The 19,518-nt window shown below is 48.3% G+C and overlaps 1 protein-coding gene across 4 annotated transcripts in view; it reads right to left on the reverse strand.

Moving 5' to 3' along the window:
• dpf3 (double PHD fingers 3) overlaps positions 1 to 19,061 on the reverse strand; it is a 235,960-nt gene extending 216,899 nt beyond the window's left edge. For 3 of the 4 annotated variants that reach the window (XR_001730046.2, XM_008103841.3, XM_062968091.1), the window contains exon 1: positions 18,951 to 19,061. Coding sequence is in view for 3 of the 4 variants with exons in the window: in XM_008103841.3 (XP_008102048.1) it covers positions 18,951 to 18,982 (32 nt within the window). In the remaining variant the exon portion in view is untranslated. The remainder of the gene's footprint in view (positions 1 to 18,950) is intronic. The other variant, XM_008103848.3, reaches the window with a different exon arrangement.
• Positions 19,062 to 19,518: the final 457 nt, after the last annotated feature.

Here is a 19,518-nt window from a genome sequence, read left to right on the forward strand (position 1 = left end):
TTCTGAACTCAATGAAAAGACAGTCCCTGCCCTTTGCATTCACAATGGTCTCATAAATATACCAGTCATGCCAGGTATGTAGGTATGAACAGCTGTTATGCTGCCAAATTTATGATGAAAGGAGAGAAAAAACTCATTCCCACTCTTGGGCCACACCCCATCACAATAGGATTGCCTTTTGTGCTTTAAAGAGTTCTTTGACAGGCAGAATTACAAGAGCAGAAGCTATTCCTACCATGCAGAAATTTGGCAAAGTTTCCATCGGATGCATTCCTGGACTGGCCAGAAGCTTTCAAAGGCAAGCCAGCTTGCTCATTACAAAACAAACCAATAAAAATAGGTGACAATCCCAAATCTTTCCCATGCCTGCAACCTGTGCAACTTAAATGTTTTTGACATGGTGCCACATCTGCAGCAATTCTTGCTTGCATAATTGCTAACATAGCAGAACTGTAGCGTTTGCATAACTTGTCTGAATTGGTTCCTGACCAATACATATTGTGCCAATGTCCCACATTCAGAGCTTGGGGGAAAGGGTGCTAATTGTACTAGCTGGGGATTCTGGGAGCTGTAATCTCCACAAGTGACCTTTCTGAGGTTAGTTCTTTTTCCAGACATCTACCCAACCCATGTATAACATTGCTGGTACATTGCTCCATAAAAGTACAACTCAAGATTCTGGCTTCTGTACAATTAGAAAATAACACTCCATGACAGACTTCTGTTTTTGAATTGGGTATTACATTTTTAATAGCATTGTCTTAGAATCACAGAGTTGGAAGAGACCACAAATGGTCATCCAGTCCAACCCCACTCTGCCATGCAGGAACATGTAATCAAAGCACCCCCGACAGATGGTCGTTCAACCTCTGGTTAAAAACATCCAGAGAAGGAGATTCCACCACATTCTGAGGCAGCATATCTTGATCATATTTTATTACATCTAGAGCTGATAATGGATAGGTTTTTGTCATACTTTAGTCAATGAGACTGACTGAGGCAGAGGTGAGAACTGAGCATCCAAATTGTTGTTGAACCACAAGTCCCAGCAGCCCTCACCAATGGCAGAGAATGCTGGGATATGCAATCCAACACAAGTGGAGGGCCACAAGTCCCACCTATAAGCTAGACCAGGGCTGGTTCAGAGCTGTGGAAACCTTCATGCAAATGTTGCTGTGTCTACTTGCACACAGTCACTATTTTTATCTGAGCTTTGCTTCCAGGACTATTGAGCAAGGCAGTCCTTGGCTTTGTCATTACCACCAGGTGTTTATTTGCATGTTAATAGATATGGATCCATGCTATGTGGAGAAGGGCAACTTTCCAGATGTTTTTGGACTGCAGCTTTCCAATCCCTTCCCATTGGCTAGATTGACAAGCTGATGGGAGGCCAAGTACATCTGGTGGATATCTTTGCCAGGACCTGGTATAATGACTGCTGACTTTCTAAAGCTTTGGGCCCCTTAAAGACTAACCTGGCTTACACACACCAATGCCCACTAGAACCATAGGGTTGGAAGAGGCATCCAGTCCTACCCCGTTATGCAGGAACTGCACAATGAAAGCACCCCCAACAGATGGCCATCCAGCCTCTGCTTGAAAACCTCCAGAGGTGCTTCCACCACAATCCAAGGCAGTGAGTTCCACTGTTGAACAGCTCTTATGATCAAGAATTCTTTCCTAATGTTCAGGTGGAATTTCCTTTGCTGTTATTGAACCCATTGTTCTGAGCCATTGTTCCAGGGGGTACTGTGAATTTATGACATTGTGTTTGACTGTTTATTGTCTGTTTTGTTTTGTTTTGCACTTGTATTTTGTATGACACACCTTGAGTGTTCTGTGAGCCATCCCAAGTCCCTCTGGGAGAGGGTGGTAGCATAATTTATTATTATTATTATTATTATTATTATTATTATTATTATTATTATTATTATTATTATTCCTCTTTAAGCCACTCCTCATCGGGAGCATACATACATGTGTATCTGGTTCTACACAAGTGGTGTACTTATGCCAAAGAATTCCTGACCTCCTTGTCCTTCCCCAGCATAGGCACCTGCATTCAAGGCTAGTCAGATATATTTTGCTGCTTGGAACCAAGAATAAAAATGTCCCTTTCCTGAGGACCACATTCGATATACAAATACTGACCATACTAGCAGATATATATTTTCTTGGCAATGGCCTTTACAGATGGGTCTACAGAAGCATGAGTCCTCACTCAAGAGCTTCCGACCTAAAGGTTTATGCATTCTTTTGACTTCCGTGTACATTTATTCCACACTTTTTATGAGGTTGTCTTTAGAGATTTATTTTTTAAAATAATTTTTATTGAGTCTTTTATGAACATCATAATAAGATAAAATAAAATAAAATATATGGATTGGGGAGTGGGAAAGGGGAGGGGCTAATGCTACAAAAAGAGAAAAAAAAGACATCTATACATAACCTGATTATCTAAGAGGGTTTCGAAGTTAAGGATAGGGTATTATTGAATCTACACTAGGGCTCTTCCAAAGTCCTCTGCATTCACTGGGATTAGAGGTCCAGGACCCCCACAATAGTTAAACAACTGCAAATTTAAAAAGGCATTTTTTTTACCAAAGAGAATACCTCTCTCTAGGTGCAACTATATGGACAACTTCTGCAGAGACTGACCATAGAATCATGTGGAGGACCTACAAATGTCTAGAACGGTGTTATTACTATGAGTGTCTAAGTCTTCCAGGACAACTATATGACATAAGTTGACCACACAGTCATAAGGAACAGACACTTTATTTTATTTATTTATGTTTAGGAAAGAGAAGAAAATCCTTCACTGCACCTGCTGCCACCTCCATATACTTCCATTTGACCCGACCTCCAGGGCTGACTTTCCTTGTACCCCTTAAAAAGTTCTCCTGAGAATCGGGAGTGATACAGTAAGAACCAGCAATGTAATGTGAAGTCTGAAGTGTATAGTTGGGTGGGGGAAAGAGAGAGATAATGGCATTACTCTGAAGAATTTGCCCTCCCAAATGAAACTTTTGTTCCATTCCTAAATTTCTAGCATTGCAGAGTGAGAGATTGAGAAACATTCACACCTAGAGCACTCGTATTACCACCATAATTTTGCCTGCCCCTTTTCTTTGGATCCCTAAACTGTATTTCCAAATATTCAACTGAAGTTTTGTATTCTTACAATGCCAGAAATTTCATTTGAAGGGACAGATTGGGGTAGTCCCTTCATATTGCCCCTATTAGGGTGTATTTGGCCATTGAAACCTACTCGATGACCTTGGACAAGTCACACATTCTCACCCTCAGAGAGGCAGGTCCCTCTGAACAAATCTTGCCAAGAAACCTTCATGATAGGTTTTACTTGTGTGTGTATGTATAAGTGAATTTAATTTTCCTGTCAACTTGTGATAAGCCCATTAATTTCAAAGGGGTTTCTTAGGCAAGGAATACTCAGAGGTGGTTTTGTCAGGTCCTTCCTCTAAAAGCACCTGGTATTCATTGGAAGTCACCCATCCAAGAACTAACTTGAACTAATACTGCTTAGCTTCCAAAATCAGACAGAACCTGGTGCCTTTATGATATTCAAAGTTGACAGAAACAACTTGAAGGCACACAATAAAAACAACCTTCCATAAGTCAAGCAGAGTAGCCCTGTCACACATCCCAGGCCCCCTGCCCCCAAATACACTTTCTAGAAAGTACATGAACCTGTAGCACAGTGGTTCTCAAACTGGGGTCCCCAGATGTTTTTGGGCTTCAACTCCCAGATATCCTAACAGCTGGTAAACTGGCTGGCATTTCTGGGAGTTGTATTCCAAAAACACCTGGGGACCCCAGATTGAGAACCGCTGCAGGAGTACAAAAATGGTTCTTTAATATGAGAGTGATCACACTAAGCACAAAACACATAGTAATAGAGGAAAACACCTCAAATATGCTCAGCAAGCCTACTGTTTACATTCATATAATCGTATAATCAGTTTTCCAGGCACCAAGCTTTATTATTAACAGCTTGCAAGTTGACCAGATTATGGCAACTTTATGAATGAGAGGCCTCCGAGTCACTCTGTCATCAACAGTACTGCTCAGGCCTTGTTCAGTCCAAATCTATCCAAATAGCAACATGTTTAAAAAGAGTATATTGGCATGCAAAAGACCTAGCTAGGTCCAAAGGACTTGTAAGGACTTGTTCAGAGACCATGGACTACTGACTGATGTCTGATGGGATCAGGAGTGAGGAAGCACAGAAACAAAAATGTAATGGATAGTGCATTGCTCCAAATATGGGAGGGGGATACACTGCACAACAAGCATGGGCCAACTTTGGCCCTTCAGGTGTTTTGGACTTCAGCTCCCACAATTCCTAACAGCCTGCTATAAAATGAATGAGTTTGGCACCACTTTAGCTGCCATGGCTCAATGTTATGAAATCCCAGGAGTTGAAGTTTGATGAGAAGGAAGGAAGGGCTCTCTAATGAAGGTCTGGGCATGCTTCTGGAACATGGCCATACAGCCCGGAAAACTCACAGCAACCTAGTATATTCGGAGGCAGCTTCTTCCCATCCAGCGCAGAAAGTCCAACAGTCTCTTTGGCTCAGGGTTTAATATCAATACATACGTGTGTATAGATTTATATTTCTACACTGAGCTTGTCAAGTGTTGTTTATATATCTATGGAAATTCCAGGGTGGGAGAAAAAACTTTTGTCTGGGTTCCTGAGAGTTTGCCAGGCTGTATGGCTGTGCCCCAGAAGCATTCTCTCCTGACATTTCACCCACATTTATGGCAGGCATCCTCAGAGGTTGTGCGGTCTGTTGGAAACTAGGCAAGTGGGGTTTACATACAGTAGAGTCTCACTTATCCAAGCCTCGCTTATCCAAGCCTTGGATTATCCAAGCCATTTTTGTAGTCAATGTTTTCAATATATCATGATATTTTGGTGCTAAATTCGTAAATACAGTAATTACAACATAACATTACTGCATATTGAACTACTTCTTCTGTCAAATTTGTTGTATAACATGATGTTTTGGTGCTTAATTTGTAAAATCATAACCTAATTTGATGTTTAATAGGTTTTAATCCCTCCTTATTATCCAAGATATTTGCTTATCCAAGTTTCTGCTGGCCCGTTTAGCTCGGATAAGTGAGACTCTACTGTATATATCTGTGGAACTCTTGTCTGCTTGAGGCAAGTGTGAATGTTGTAATTGGCCACCTTGATTAGCACTGAATGGCCTTGCAGCTTCAAAGCTTGGCTGCTTCTTGCCTGGGGGAATCCTTTGTTGGAAGGTTAACTGGCCCTGATTGTTTCATGTCTGGAATTCCTCTGTCTTCTGAGTGTTGTTCTTTCTTTACTGCCCTGATTTTGGGGTTTTTTTAATACTGGAAGCCTGATTTTGTTCATTTTCATTGATTCCTTCTTTCTGTTGATATTGTCCACATGCTTGTGAATTTCAATGGCTTCTCTGCGTCCTGACATGGTGGTTGTTAGAGTGGCCCAGCACTTCTGTGTTCTCAAATAACATACCGTGTCCAGGTTGGTTCATCAATTGCTCTGCTATGGCTGACATTTCTGGTTGAGTTGGTCTGCCATGCCTTTCATGTTCCTTGATTTGTGTCTGGGCAATGCTGCATTTGGTGGTCTCTATGTAGACTTGTCCACATAGGATGCCAGCCATAGATACAGGCAAAACATCAGGAGAAAATGTTTCTGAAACATGGTCATATAGTACGGAAAACTCACAGCAACTCAAAGAAACCTTTCCTTTTTTTTTCAACACACTGGGCAGACGGGTAGCGACGATCACTCAGACTGGCTCCAAAGGCACCCCTGGGACCCCCCACCCTTGGGATGGCCATTGTTCCCAGTCCAGGGGCCCCCTCCCATCTAGAAGGGGTGGGAGGGAAAGGGGGGGAGAAAGCCAGCCTTAGGTTCTTCAGGAGGAGGAAAGAGGGGGAAAGAGTGGGAAAGACAGAGGAGAGAGACAGGAGGTAGAGGAAGAGTTGGAAGGAGGGAGGGAACAAGAGAGGGGGAGAGACTTCAGGCTACAGGATGAATGCAGCCTTTCCCGTCTGCCGAGGGCTCCAAGTTGGGTCGCGTGGCACGAGGGAGGCAATGATGAATGGCAAAAGCCTCCTGATGTAAATAAATGTAATCCCGGAGCCAAGGAGGGGGGGTGGTGCTGCCTCTTCCCCACCCTGCCCTGAGAGAGATACTTCAAGTCACTGATACCTTATAGAACAGTGGTTCTCAACCTTCCTAATGCCGCAACCCCTTAACACAGTTCCTCATGTTGTAGTGACCCCAACCATAACATTATTTTCATTGCTACAGTACTTCATAACTCTCATGAATCATAATGTAAATATCTGATATGCAGGATATATTTTCATTCACTGGATCAAATTTGGCACAAATACCCCATACGCCCAAATTTTAATACTGATGGGGTTGTCATTTGAGAGTTGTAGTTGCTGGGATTTATAGTTCACCTACAATCAAAGAGCATTCAGAACTCCACCAAGGATGGAATTGAACCAAACTTGGCACACAGAACTCCAATGATCAACAGGAAATACTGGAAGGGTTTGGTGGGCATTGACCTTGAGTTTTGGAGTTATAGTTCACCTACATCCAGAGAGCACTGTGGACTCAAACAATGATGGATCTGGACCAAACTTGGCAGGAATACTTAATATGCCCAAATTTGAACACTGGTGGATTTTGGGGGAAATAGACCTTGACATTTGGGAGTTGTAGTTGCTGGGATTTATAGTTCCCCTGCAATCAAAGAGCCCCTTGAACCCCACCAGGACCATAGCCAGAAAAAAATGGGAGGGGGGTTAAACATTTTTTAGCGAATCATGAAAAGTAGTTCCATAATACAAAATAATTTAGAAATTGGGCTCCATTGATAAACATCAGTGGATACTCATGGGGATTTGGTTAATCAATTAAAATTCATGAATAAACCAGGATGTTTTTATAAACCTGAAAATTTGGGGGGGGGGGGTTGAACCCCTAACCCCACCACCACCACCACAGCTACAGCCCTGCACCTCACCAAAGATACAATTGGGCCAAACCACTCTGAGTCCCCTCAGGGAGATAGGGCAGAGTACAAATAAAGTATTATTTTATTGTTGTTGTTGTTTGGTTGGTTGCATATTGCAAGTTGCTTCTGATTGTGAGAGAATCAGCCATCTACAAAGACGTTGCCCAGGGGACGACCGGATGTGTCACGATCCTGCGGGAAGGCTTCTCTCATGTCCCTTGGGCCATCGCTGCTCAAGCAGGGAAATTTGAAACAATTGAACAGAATTTCTCCGAAGCTTTAGGTGCTCTTACTGCCTATTACAGGGAAAACCAGCTGATCCCTAATCAGGGGCGGCTGAAGCTATAAGCCGGGTAAGCAACGACGGGTGGCACAAAATCCGCTAGGGGTGCCATTGAGGCTCCAGGGCCTGGAGCACCCAGGGAGGGTTGCAAGGGTGCCTTTCTTCATTCCAGTTCAGCGCCCAGGCCTGGCCCTCTGCACTCAGCTCAGAGTGCTCAGCCTCAGCCTGGAAGGGGGGAGGGGCTGCCTGAATGAGGAGCTCCACCCCCTTCCCTTTCCAACTGAGCGCGCTCTGAGCCAAGTGGTGACAGCCAGCTGGCCCAGGCAGGGACAGCCATCCCGGTTCAGCACTGAAGCCTGGCCGTCACCGCTGGACTCAGAGCGCACAGCTGGGAAGGGAAGGGGCCATGTTCCAGAGGCATTCCCTCCTGACGTTTTGCCACATCTATAGTAGGCATTCTCCGAGGTTGAGGTCTGTTGGAGACTGGGGAAGAATCTATCTTTTATTTTTCAGTGATTGTCACGACCCAGGCTACAGAGCACCAATAACCATACGCAGAGGCCAGATTCTATCTAATATCTTTATTAAGGAAATATATAAAGTTAGTAAAAGCAAATGTAAAAGATAGTCCAGAAGCAGACCTTTCAGGAAAGGTCAAAATTAGTCCAAAGAAATAATGTCCAATATGAAATATTAAGGTCCAAAGTTGTAATCCAATAACCGAAACACTCACTTTGCCAGGCAAAGTGAGGGGAGTTGACAAGGTCCTTTAGTCCATAAACTTGAGCAAGGCTAGGAAATACTTGATACTTGAAACAAGGCTCAAAACGTGGAGCAAGGTAACTAGGAACAAGAACAAGGTCCGTGGAATAACTTGGTAAAATCCGTGGAACAAGGCAAGGATAGGTCCTGGGAAACAAGGCAAAGTCCGTAGATAAACAAAGGCTGGGAAGCAAGGCGAAGGCTGGATAGCAAGGCAAGGCTTGAGCAGGAGCGAGGCTTGAAACGGAGCGCGCTGTCCAGACACAACTCGCTCCGTAGGTTGACGAATTGACTCCGCGAAGTTACTACGCGGTTAAAACACCTATATAGAGTCTAACTTTCCCACCGAAGCAGTTCTCTGGGAATCAGAAACGAAAGCTAAACTCTGAGACCAGATGTTAAACTCCTTAAAGATTCTCACGAGAAGCAGTCTTAATTGGCTACATTCTTAGCTGCAATCCTCGCACTCCTGCGCGAAGCTGATTCCAAACTTCTCTGTTGTTTACAAAACTCCCGGCGCAAGAACACGGGAGAAGTAGGCTCTGGGTTTGTTTGACATACTTCTGGGAGACAACTTTCTTGCAGGTGCAAGGTTCCCAGATCTGCCTGGGAAAGATCTGGCTGAGAGGAATCCAGTTCAGACTGGGAAGGTAAAAAACCCAAGTTTTCATCTTCATCAGGAATTACAATGTCCTGAGCAGGACTACAAGGCCCATGGGTCATCACACTATCCCCCTCCTCAAGGCCCCTCCCAAACTGGGGCCCTCTCCCCGAGGCGCGAGGTCGCGGCTTGGCGGGATAGGTCTGATGAAAGCGACGGGTTAGCTCAGGAGCATGGACTGTGGAGGCGTCTTCCCAAGAGCGTTCCTCAGGGCCAAAACCCACCCAGTCAATGAGATATTGTAGGCGGCGGCGGTGAAAGCGAGAATCCAAAATGTCCTCAACCTCGAACTCCTCCTCCCCATTCATCAAAACAGGAGGGGGGGCCGGTTGGTCTGTATCAGGACGCACACCATCCGCCGGAAGGAGCAGGGAACGGTGAAACACTGGGTGAATGCGCATTGAACGCGGAAGTTGGAGTTTGAAAGTCACGGGGTTTAATTGCGCCACCACTGGATAGGGGCCAATGAAACGGGCATCTAACTTCCGGCAAGGGCGGTGGGAGGGCAGAAAGCGAGTGGACAGAAAAACCCGATCTCCTACCTTGATTTCGGGGCCCGGCTGGCGGTGTTTGTCAGCGTGGTGTTTATAGTCCTCCTTGGCTTGGTCCAGTTGCTGGAGCAAAAGTTGTTGCACCGCTGTGAGTTCCTGCAGCCAATCCTCTGCTGCGGGAACTTCTGAAGTTTCAATGACGGGGGGAAAGAACCGTGGATGGAAGCCGTAGTTTGCAAAGAACGGCGTTTCTTTTGTAGAAGCTTGAACTCCATTGTTGTAGGCAAACTCAGACAGTGGTAACAGAGAAGCCCAATTGTCCTGTTGGTAGTTTACATAACAGCGAAGATACTGCTCCAAAGTGGCATTGGTGCGCTCTGTTTGCCCATCTGTTTGGGGATGATGAGCTGAAGATAAGCGAGAGTCTATGCCCAATAGTTTTTGTAGCGCCTTCCAAAAACGAGAGGTGAATTGAGATCCACGGTCTGTGACTAAACTCTTGGGCAATCCATGTAGTCTGAAAACATGTTGAAGGAATAGATCCGCAGTCTCTTTGGCCGTGGGGAGGCCTTCGCAGGGAATGAAATGGGCTAACTTGGTGAAAAGGTCCACCACCACTAAGATCGTGGTGAATCCACAGGAAGGTGGTAGGTCAGTGATGAAATCCGCAGAAATTATTTCCCATGGGCGAGATGGGGTAGGAAGGGGGTGTAAAAGCCCTGAGGGCTTCTCCCTTCTTATCTTGGAGCGCTGGCATACTGGGCAGGTGTTGACATATTTCTCCACATCCTTGCGGATCTTGGGCCACCAAAAATCCCTTAGGATCAGATGCATGGTTTTAAATAGTCCGAAGTGTCCTGCTGGTTTGCAATCATGACACAGACGAAGCGCTTTTTCCCTGCCCGGTCCGGGTGGGATATAAACATGATTTCTATAGCAAAGCAGCCCATCCTTAAGCGAAAAGGGAAAATGCAGACCTTGGCGAAGTTGGTCCTGCGCCCAGGCATCTGCTTGCTGACTAGCCCTGATTTCTTGAGCACAGAGGGGTCCTGGAGTAGAGGAAGCTGAACCAATGGGAATGGATTTGGTGTTCCCCACTGTGAGCGTGGCAAAGTTCCCGGGTTGTAATAGTTGAGATTCAAAGGTCTCCTTGCGTCCTGCAGCGTATTCCGGTTTACGTGACAGGGCGTCTGCTTGCTTGGTCTGGGCTGGGGTCACATAATGAATCTGGAAGTCGAAACGTTCGAAGAATAAAGCCCAACGTTGCTGCCTCTGATTTAGTTTGCGGGCAGTTCTTAGATGTTCTAGATTACGATGATCAGTGTGGACTTCAATGGGAAATTTGGCCCCTTCTAGCCAATGTCTCCAAGTTTCAAAGGCTGCCTTTATGGCCAGTAGTTCTTTTTCCCAAATGGTGTAATTCCTCTCTGGTGTGGTTAGTTGACGAGAGTAAAAGGCACAGGGATGGAGGTGATCTCCCACCGGTTGTAAGAGTACAGCCCCAATTGCCACATCAGAGGCGTCCGCTTGCACAACAAAAGGGGTTCCAGGATTTGGGTGCTGTAGAATTGGCTGGGAGGTGAATAGTTTCTTTAGTTGCTGGAACCCTTTCTCTGCTTGATCAGTCCAGCGGAAAGGCTGCTTTCCACGGATGCAGCTAGTGATGGGGTCGGACCAGCGGGCAAAATCTGGAATGAACTTGCGGTAATAGTTCGCGAACCCCAAGAAACGCTGCACCTCTTTCTTGTTAGTTGGCGCCCGCCATTCCAATACTGCTGAAACCTTGGCTGGATCCATGGAAAGCCCTAGAGGCGAGATGCGGTAACCAAGGAAATCTACCTCTTGTAGATCAAAGGCGCATTTTTCCAGCTTGGCATAAAGTCCATGATCCCGCAATCGTTGTAACACCATTTTGACGTGGTTCTCATGTTCTGATTGTGATCTAGAAAACACCAGAAAATCGTCCAGGTAGATTATCAAGAACCTGTCTAGATAGTCCTGAAAAATGTCATTGACAAAATGCTGGAACGTTGCGGGAGCTCCGCATAAACCGAAATTCATAACTCGGGACTCGAATAATCCGAATTTGGTCTGGAAGGCGGTCTTCCACTCGTCCCCTTCCCTGATGCGAATTAAGTTGTAAGCCCCCCGAAGATCCAGCTTGGTGTAAACCTTGGCTCCTCGAAGCCGATCCAGTAGATCCGAGATTAAGGGCAGGGGATAGCTGTTCCGCTTGGTGATATTGTTCAATGCTCTGTAGTCCACCACCAAGCGTAGTTCCCCTGACTTCTTCTTCACAAACATCACTGGGGAGGCGGCTGGGGATTGAGAGGGTCTGATGAATCCCTTGCGAAGGTTTGTCTCTATGAATTCCCTGAGAGCTTCTTGCTCTGGTTCAGTCAGGGAGTAGAGATGCCCTCGCGGGATCGGGGCCCCCTCCACCAAGTCAATGGCACAGTCATAAGGTCTATGTGGGGGTAATTTTTCGGCTTCTTTCTCATTGAATACATCCCAATACTCGGAGTACTTCTTTGGCAAGGTGATGATGGGCTCGGTGTCTGTGGCATGGCAGACCTTGGCTACGAGGCAATGGTTTTGGCAGTACGGTGAAGCAAACTGCAGTTCTCTGTTGGACCAGGAGATGTTAGGGTCGTGGAGAGTCAGCCATGGAATTCCCAAAATCACAGGGAAATGGGGAACCTCGGTAACAAAGAAGGAAATCTCTTCCATATGTTCCCTTATCCACATCCTGGTGGGTTCCGACCACTGACTTACGGGGCCCGTCTTGAGGGGGCGGCCGTCTATGGCTTGCACCACACGGGCATTCTTGAAATCATGATATTGTAATCCCAGAGAGTCGGCATACTCTCTATCAATGAAATTGTTGGTAGCTCCAGAGTCTATCATGGCGTGGATCATGACGGGTCCCCTTTTTGCTGACCATAATGTGACCACGAGAAGGAACAGGACCCCGGTTGGCGGCTCTTGAATGGATTTTTTGACCGGGTTGGCGAGCCTCTCTACACCCGGTCGTTGGCTTCCCCCGCCGGCTGTGTGCCAGTCGGCTCAGACGCCTTCGTCTCCGTGGAGGACGCCGCCGCAAGACGGGCGGCAGGCTTCCCTTTGGCTGGGCACTCTCTGGCGAAGTGGCCCCCGTTCCCGCAGTACCAACAGAGGTTTAAGCGTTGACGACGGGCCTTCTCGGCGGCATCTAGTCTGGGACGCACATTGCCCAACTGCATCGGCACCTCCTCGCCTCCTCTGGGGTATGGGGTTGGCGGTGGGGGTCTCCACACTGGACGTGGCTGAACGCTGGCGGGAGCGGGGGGTTTTGCCCCGGCTCTACTGCCCTGGCCTCGAACCCACTGTTTCCTGTTGGCAATCATGACTTCAGCCCGTAAACATTGATCAATGAGTGCCTCGAGGGTCTGGGGAGGATCCACCTTGGAGATTTCTTCCAGCATTTCAATGTTGAGACCCTCCCGGAATTGTCCTCTGAGGGCTACATCGTTCCAGCCGGTGTTGTGGGCCAGCACTCGGAACTCGGCTATATACTGAGACATAGGTCTGTCTCCTTGGAAAAGGCGACGGAGTTTGTGACCGGCTGCCTCCAAATTGTCCTCGATTCCCCAAGTCTCCTTGAGGTGGTCCAAGAAGTGTTGCGCTGATCTTAGGTGTGGAGAGGCTTGGTCGAACAGTGCCGTCGCCCAATTGGCCGCTGGGCCGTCTAGAAGACTGTAAACCCACGCCACTTTGATGTCTTCTTGGGGAAACTCGGCATCACGGGCCTCTAGATAAGCTTGACATTGGCGACGGAAAACATGAACCTTAGAAGCTTCTCCAGTAAACTTGGTAGGCAACGCCATGGCCGGGAGGCGGATTCCGCGCTCCCGCAAGCCCTTTATTTCTCCATCCTGGGCGTTGAGTCTGTCGCGGATGCGATCCACTTCGTCCTTGCTGATGGTGTAGCTCAGTGGCTGCCCACCGGGCACGGTTCCGGTAGACATTCTGGCCGAGGTTAATTGGTGCTTAGGGTGGCGGAGTCAAACTGTCACGACCCAGGCTACAGAGCACCAATAACCATACGCAGAGGCCAGATTCTATCTAATATCTTTATTAAGGAAATATATAAAGTTAGTAAAAGCAAATGTAAAAGATAGTCCAGAAGCAGACCTTTCAGGAAAGGTCAAAATTAGTCCAAAGAAATAATGTCCAATATGAAATATTAAGGTCCAAAGTTGTAATCCAATAACCGAAACACTCACTTTGCCAGGCAAAGTGAGGGGAGTTGACAAGGTCCTTTAGTCCATAAACTTGAGCAAGGCTAGGAAATACTTGATACTTGAAACAAGGCTCAAAACGTGGAGCAAGGTAACTAGGAACAAGAACAAGGTCCGTGGAATAACTTGGTAAAATCCGTGGAACAAGGCAAGGATAGGTCCTGGGAAACAAGGCAAAGTCCGTAGATAAACAAAGGCTGGGAAGCAAGGCGAAGGCTGGATAGCAAGGCAAGGCTTGAGCAGGAGCGAGGCTTGAAACGGAGCGCGCTGTCCAGACACAACTCGCTCCGTAGGTTGACGAATTGACTCCGCGAAGTTACTACGCGGTTAAAACACCTATATAGAGTCTAACTTTCCCACCGAAGCAGTTCTCTGGGAATCAGAAACGAAAGCTAAACTCTGAGACCAGATGTTAAACTCCTTAAAGATTCTCACGAGAAGCAGTCTTAATTGGCTACATTCTTAGCTGCAATCCTCGCACTCCTGCGCGAAGCTGATTCCAAACTTCTCTGTTGTTTACAAAACTCCCGGCGCAAGAACACGGGAGAAGTAGGCTCTGGGTTTGTTTGACATACTTCTGGGAGACAACTTTCTTGCAGGTGCAAGGTTCCCAGATCTGCCTGGGAAAGATCTGGCTGAGAGGAATCCAGTTCAGACTGGGAAGGTAAAAAACCCAAGTTTTCATCTTCATCAGGAATTACAATGTCCTGAGCAGGACTACAAGGCCCATGGGTCATCACAGTGATTGGTTTTGGGGGGAGCACCAAAATATTGTTTGCTTACACTTGAAAATTACCTAGGGCCAGCCCTGTCTCTAATCTATCTAAAACACAGACATGTGCTTTTCACTTTAAGAACAGACAAGCATCTCAAGCTCTGGGGATTACCTTGGAAGGAATCCCACTGGAGCATTGCAGCACATCAAAATACTTTGGAGTTACCCTGGACCGTGCTATGACTTACAAGAACACTGCTTGAATATCAAGCAAAAGCTAGAAACAATAACATACAAAAGCAGACTGGCACAACGGGGGATCACAACCAAACACAGTGAAGACATCTGTCCTGGCGCTTTGCATGCTCTGAGTATGCATGCCCAGTGTGGAACACATCTCACCACATTAAAACAGTGGGCGTAGCTCTTAATGAGACATGCCACATTTTCACAGGATGTCTATGCCCCAGACCACTGGAGAAATCATGCTGTTTAGTTGGCATTGCACCACCTGATATCTGTCGCAAAGTAGCAGCCAATAATGACAGGACCAAGGCAGTGACATCTCTGGCCCATCCCTTGTTTGGATATCAGCCAGCATACCAACACTCCAGTAGGAGCCCTGGTAGCGAAGTGTGTTAAAGCACTGAGCTGCTGAACTTGCAGACCGAAAGGTCCCAGGTTCAAATCCTAGGAGCGGAGTGAGCGCTCGCTGTTAGCTCCAGCTTCTGCCAACCTAGCAGTTCAAAAACATGCCAATGTGAGTAGATCAATAGGTACTGCTCCGGCGGGAAGGTAATGGCGCTCCATGCAGTCATGCTGGCCACATGACCTTGGAAGTGTCTATGGAAACGCCAGCTCTTCAGCTTAGAAATGGAGATGAGCACCAACCCCCAGAGTCAGACATGACTTAATGTCAGGGGAAACCTTTACCTTTACCTACCAACACCTTAAATCAAGAAATAGCTTTTTAAGATCTACAGAGCTACTCGCAAGAACATCTCAGCAAGCGAGTCCAAAAGTGGCAGGCTAGAACCTGGAACCTTAATCAGCGGCTGACGCCTGATGAGATACTCCCTCCTGGGCACACAGAAGACTGGGCAACTTGGAAGGTGCTGAACAGACTGCGCTTTGGCATCACGAGATGCAGAGCCAACCTTAAGAAATGGGGCCACAAAGTGGAGTTCACCACATGCGAGTGTGGAGAAGAGCAAACCACATTACAATGCAGCCTGAGCCCTGCCACATGCAACACCAGAGGTACTCCAAGTGGCCAGCTACTGGTCAAAGGACATTTAGTATCATGCCAAGTTTTTTTTTTACTTTGTTTGTGGGACACCCCACTTGGAGACAGGGGGGCGGGGCCGTGAGGCCGGATCAAACTCTGCCAAGTTGGCTCTGAAAAGACGAGAGGGGAAGGCGCGCTCTTTCCCTCAAAGAAACTTCAGTTGAAGCGCTTTCCTTCCTTCCTCTCTTTTGCTTTGAGGAGGGAACGGGAGCGGGCGCCCTTAATCCCGAATGGCCTCGCGCGGAGGGGGGGCTGGGGCTGGGACCCACACACACCCGGAGAAGAAGTGCTTCTAAGCCCGCGCGCGCCGCCCCGCGTCTCCAGTGGGAGGCCGGGGCGAAGCAAAGGGGCAAAACGGGGAGAGAGACTACTTAGACGCTCGCCTCTCCGCCTGTGCTTTGCCTTTCTCCACCCGCGTCGCGGGCCTCGCGTGAGATCCCATCCCACGGTAAAGAGTCCTGGGGGCGGGGATCACGGAGCCCCCCCCCTCCCCCCCCCAATTAGATTCAGCGAAGGGAATGGTGGAGTTGCGGGGCATTTCGAGGTCAACCTTCCATAGGGAAAACCTACGGGAAGAGATTCGCCCCACCCCCCTCCACACACACACACAGTGCTGAGAAGAACCAATAGCCCCTTCGAAAGACGCCCTGTTTTTAAGAAGTCGCCTCTAGTCATGGTGGCCATTTGCAACATTCACACCTCCCTCAAGCAGACAAGAGTTCTAAAATCAGGACAATAAACAAAGAACAACACTCTGAAAAGAGGGGGATTCCAGGCATGAAACAATCAGGGCCAGCTAACAACTCCCAACAAAGGACTCCCCCAGGCAAGAATAAGCCAGGCGTTGAAACTGCAAGTCCATTGAATGCTAATCAAGATGAAAACTCACAACAGCCCACTAATCAAGGTGATTAATTACAACATTCACACTTGTGGACATTTTACAGATATATAAACCCCACTTGCCTAGTGTCCAACAGACCTCACAACCTCTGAGGATGCCTGCCATAGGTGCAGGCGAAACGTCAGGAGAGAATGCTTCTGGAACATAGCCACACAGCCCGGGAAACTCACAGCAACCCAGTGATTCGGGCCATTTAAGCCTTTGAATACACATCCCCCTCCTCCGTCCTGAGAGCCCTGAGCTGCTCGCCAAGCGCACTTCATGGGGGGAGGAAGTGGCTGCAGCCCCTTGGCTTTCAGGAGGAACAGGGGGGGAATGCCGCCCCCCGCCCTGCCCAGCCTTTTCGTTTCCTCCGGCGCCAAACGTGAGGCCTGAAAGGTCAAGAAGCGGGAGGGGAGGGGGGGGGAGAAGCCGAGCGGCGCCTCCAGACCTGAGCCAAACCCCCCCCCCCTCACCCCTCTCCCTCCTTCCCTCCTTCCCTCCTTAATGCCTTCGGGGATTAGCCGGGTGGCTGCGTGTCTGTGCGAGCGAATGTGCGAGTGTCCTCCAGCCCGAAAGAGCCAGCCTCCTCCTTCCCCCTCCCCCAGGAAAGCCGTCCTCCCCCTTCGCAGCGCCTTCCTTCCTTCCTTCCGACTGCTTCCCGGAACCGGCTGCACCTGTCGGGACGCCTCCCGCCCTCGCCTTCCCTTCCCAGGGAGAGAGAGACACACACACACAATAAACATACACACAGCACAATCCCGGAGCCTTGAGTCCCTCACGCCGAGATCTACACAAACGTACATACACACCCCTCCCCCGATGCAGGAGCCAAAAGCCTTTCTACTTTGGGAAAGACGGGGGGGAGGGAGGGAAGGAGATGCGGCGGACAGACAGATGGAAGGGCAGAGACAGCGGACGCTGAGCCAAAGAGACTGCCGCCGGGCTTCCTGGGCTGGATGGGAAGCGAGCAGGCTTCCAGCTCTCCTACCGTAGGTTTCCCTCCTTCACTCTCCAACTATATATCAAGAGCGAGAGTTGGAGAGAAATATATTATGTATTTCATCTCGTTCAGGTCTCTTTCTAAGTATAGAGAGTTGGAGCAAAATATAGGTATTTCATTCATCTGGCCCAGGTGGCGCAATAGGTTAAACCCTTGTGCCGGCAAGACTGCTGACCAAAAGGTCGGAGGTTCGAATCCAAAGAGCGCGGTGTGAGCTCCCATCTGTCAGCTCCAGCGTCCCATGCGGGGACATGAGAGAAGCCTCTCACAGAAAACATCCGGGCGTCCCCTGGGTAACGACCTTGCAGACTGCCAATTCTCTCACACCAGAATCTCATGGGGAAAAATATCGTCCAGGTCTCTTTCCAACTACAGTATATAAATGTGTTTCATCTCTCCCAGGTCTCACTGTTTCTCTTTCCAAGCATATATACTCTGTCTCTCTCTGTGTGTGTATATATATATATATATACACATACATACGCACACATACATAGAGTGGGAGAGAAATATTTTTTTCATCTCACCCAGATCTCTTTCTCTCTCCAACTATTTATATATGTCTGTGTGTGTGTGTGTTGTCGAAGGCTTCCATAGCCGGAATCACTGGGCTGCTGTGAGTATTCCGGGCTGCATGTTCCTCCTGACGTTTCGCCTGCATCTATGGCACGCATCTTCAGAGATTGTGAGGTCTGTTGGAAACTAGGCAGGAGGGGTTTTATATATCTGTGGAACGTCCAAACAGACAGACACAGATATATAAACCCCGCTTACTTAGTTTTCCAACAGACCTCACAACCTCTGTGGATACCTGCCATAGATGCAGGAGAAACGTCAGGAGAGAATGCTTCTGGAACATGGCCATATAGCTCGGAGAACTCACAGCAGCCCAGTATATATATTCACGGGCGGCTACTTCCCATCCAGCGCAGGAAGTCCGTCGGTCTCTTTGGCTCAGGGCTTAGTATCCATACATGCGTGTATATAGAGAAATATTTCTACCCGGAGCTTGTCCTGCCAAGAAAAAGGTCCGCGCGGCCCCTCCGGCCACGCAGAGGCGCAGGAAAGGCTGGGGAGGGGAGGCAAGGCAGGCATCCCAAGCCCTGGGCTCCCCTTCCTCCCCGGGCTTGCACACACCAATGCACGAAGACAGGCATACAAAAGAAAGAACTCCCCAAGTGCTGCACGAATCCCAGCCCAGTCCTGCCCGGCGTCGATCCTTTCTTCCATCCTTCCTTCCTTTGCCGACTCAAATCTCGACACCCGCCCCTTTAAAGAGCCTCGAAAACTCTCCCCGTCCCCGGACGCCCCGGTGACAATTGGTTCCCATCAATTCCCGAGCGGAGGGAGACTTTTGTGCACACCAAACGCACCGAGAATAAAAGCCACCCAAACTGGGGAGATCGGCGGGGAGCCTGCCGCCGGCAAGCAGCAGCTCCAGCCTGGCAGCATGCACGGGAAAAGGCGCCCTTTTTTCATATTGAAACCACGCGGAAATATGTACATTTTTGATTCCTACTTACGCTTTCAGGGGGTTGTGAATGACAGTCGCCATTTTGCTACAATGTAACAGAATATTGTGCCTCGGAGTTCTAAAAGGTTCGCTCAGGGGAAGCGGGCGCCCAATGGGGAGAGAGGATACCGGCCCGGCGTCCAATCGGAGCACGGTGGGCGGGGCCAGGGTTCGGCTGGTTATTAGGGGAGCTGTCAAAGCCCAGAGGTCACTCCCTTTCTGTGCAAGTGTTCGGAGAGCAGGTCTTAAAGGGCCAGCGTCACGGGAAAAAGGGAGAGCCACGCTCTGGATTATGGGCCACGAGTCGGTGGGGGACTTTGGGACTCTTTGCAGGAGTTTGGTACCGCTTCGCCCTCCTCCCGCTTTGGAAAGAAAGTCATATTGAGGAGGGGGCAAAATTAATAATAATAATACTTTATTTATATTCCGCCCTTCTCCCCATGGGGACTCAAGCTTGTTTCCTCCAACTCCAGAGACTAGCACAGGGAGCAGTGGATTTGTTTGAGGCAGGTGTGACTATGCTGCCTTGGAGTGTGGTGGAATCCCCCTCTCTGGGAGTTTTAAAGCAGAGGCTGGAT

Source organism: Anolis carolinensis, chromosome 1, assembly GCF_035594765.1.
Source record: "Anolis carolinensis isolate JA03-04 chromosome 1, rAnoCar3.1.pri, whole genome shotgun sequence".
In the NCBI taxonomy this organism is placed as follows: Eukaryota; Metazoa; Chordata; class Lepidosauria; order Squamata; family Dactyloidae; genus Anolis; species Anolis carolinensis.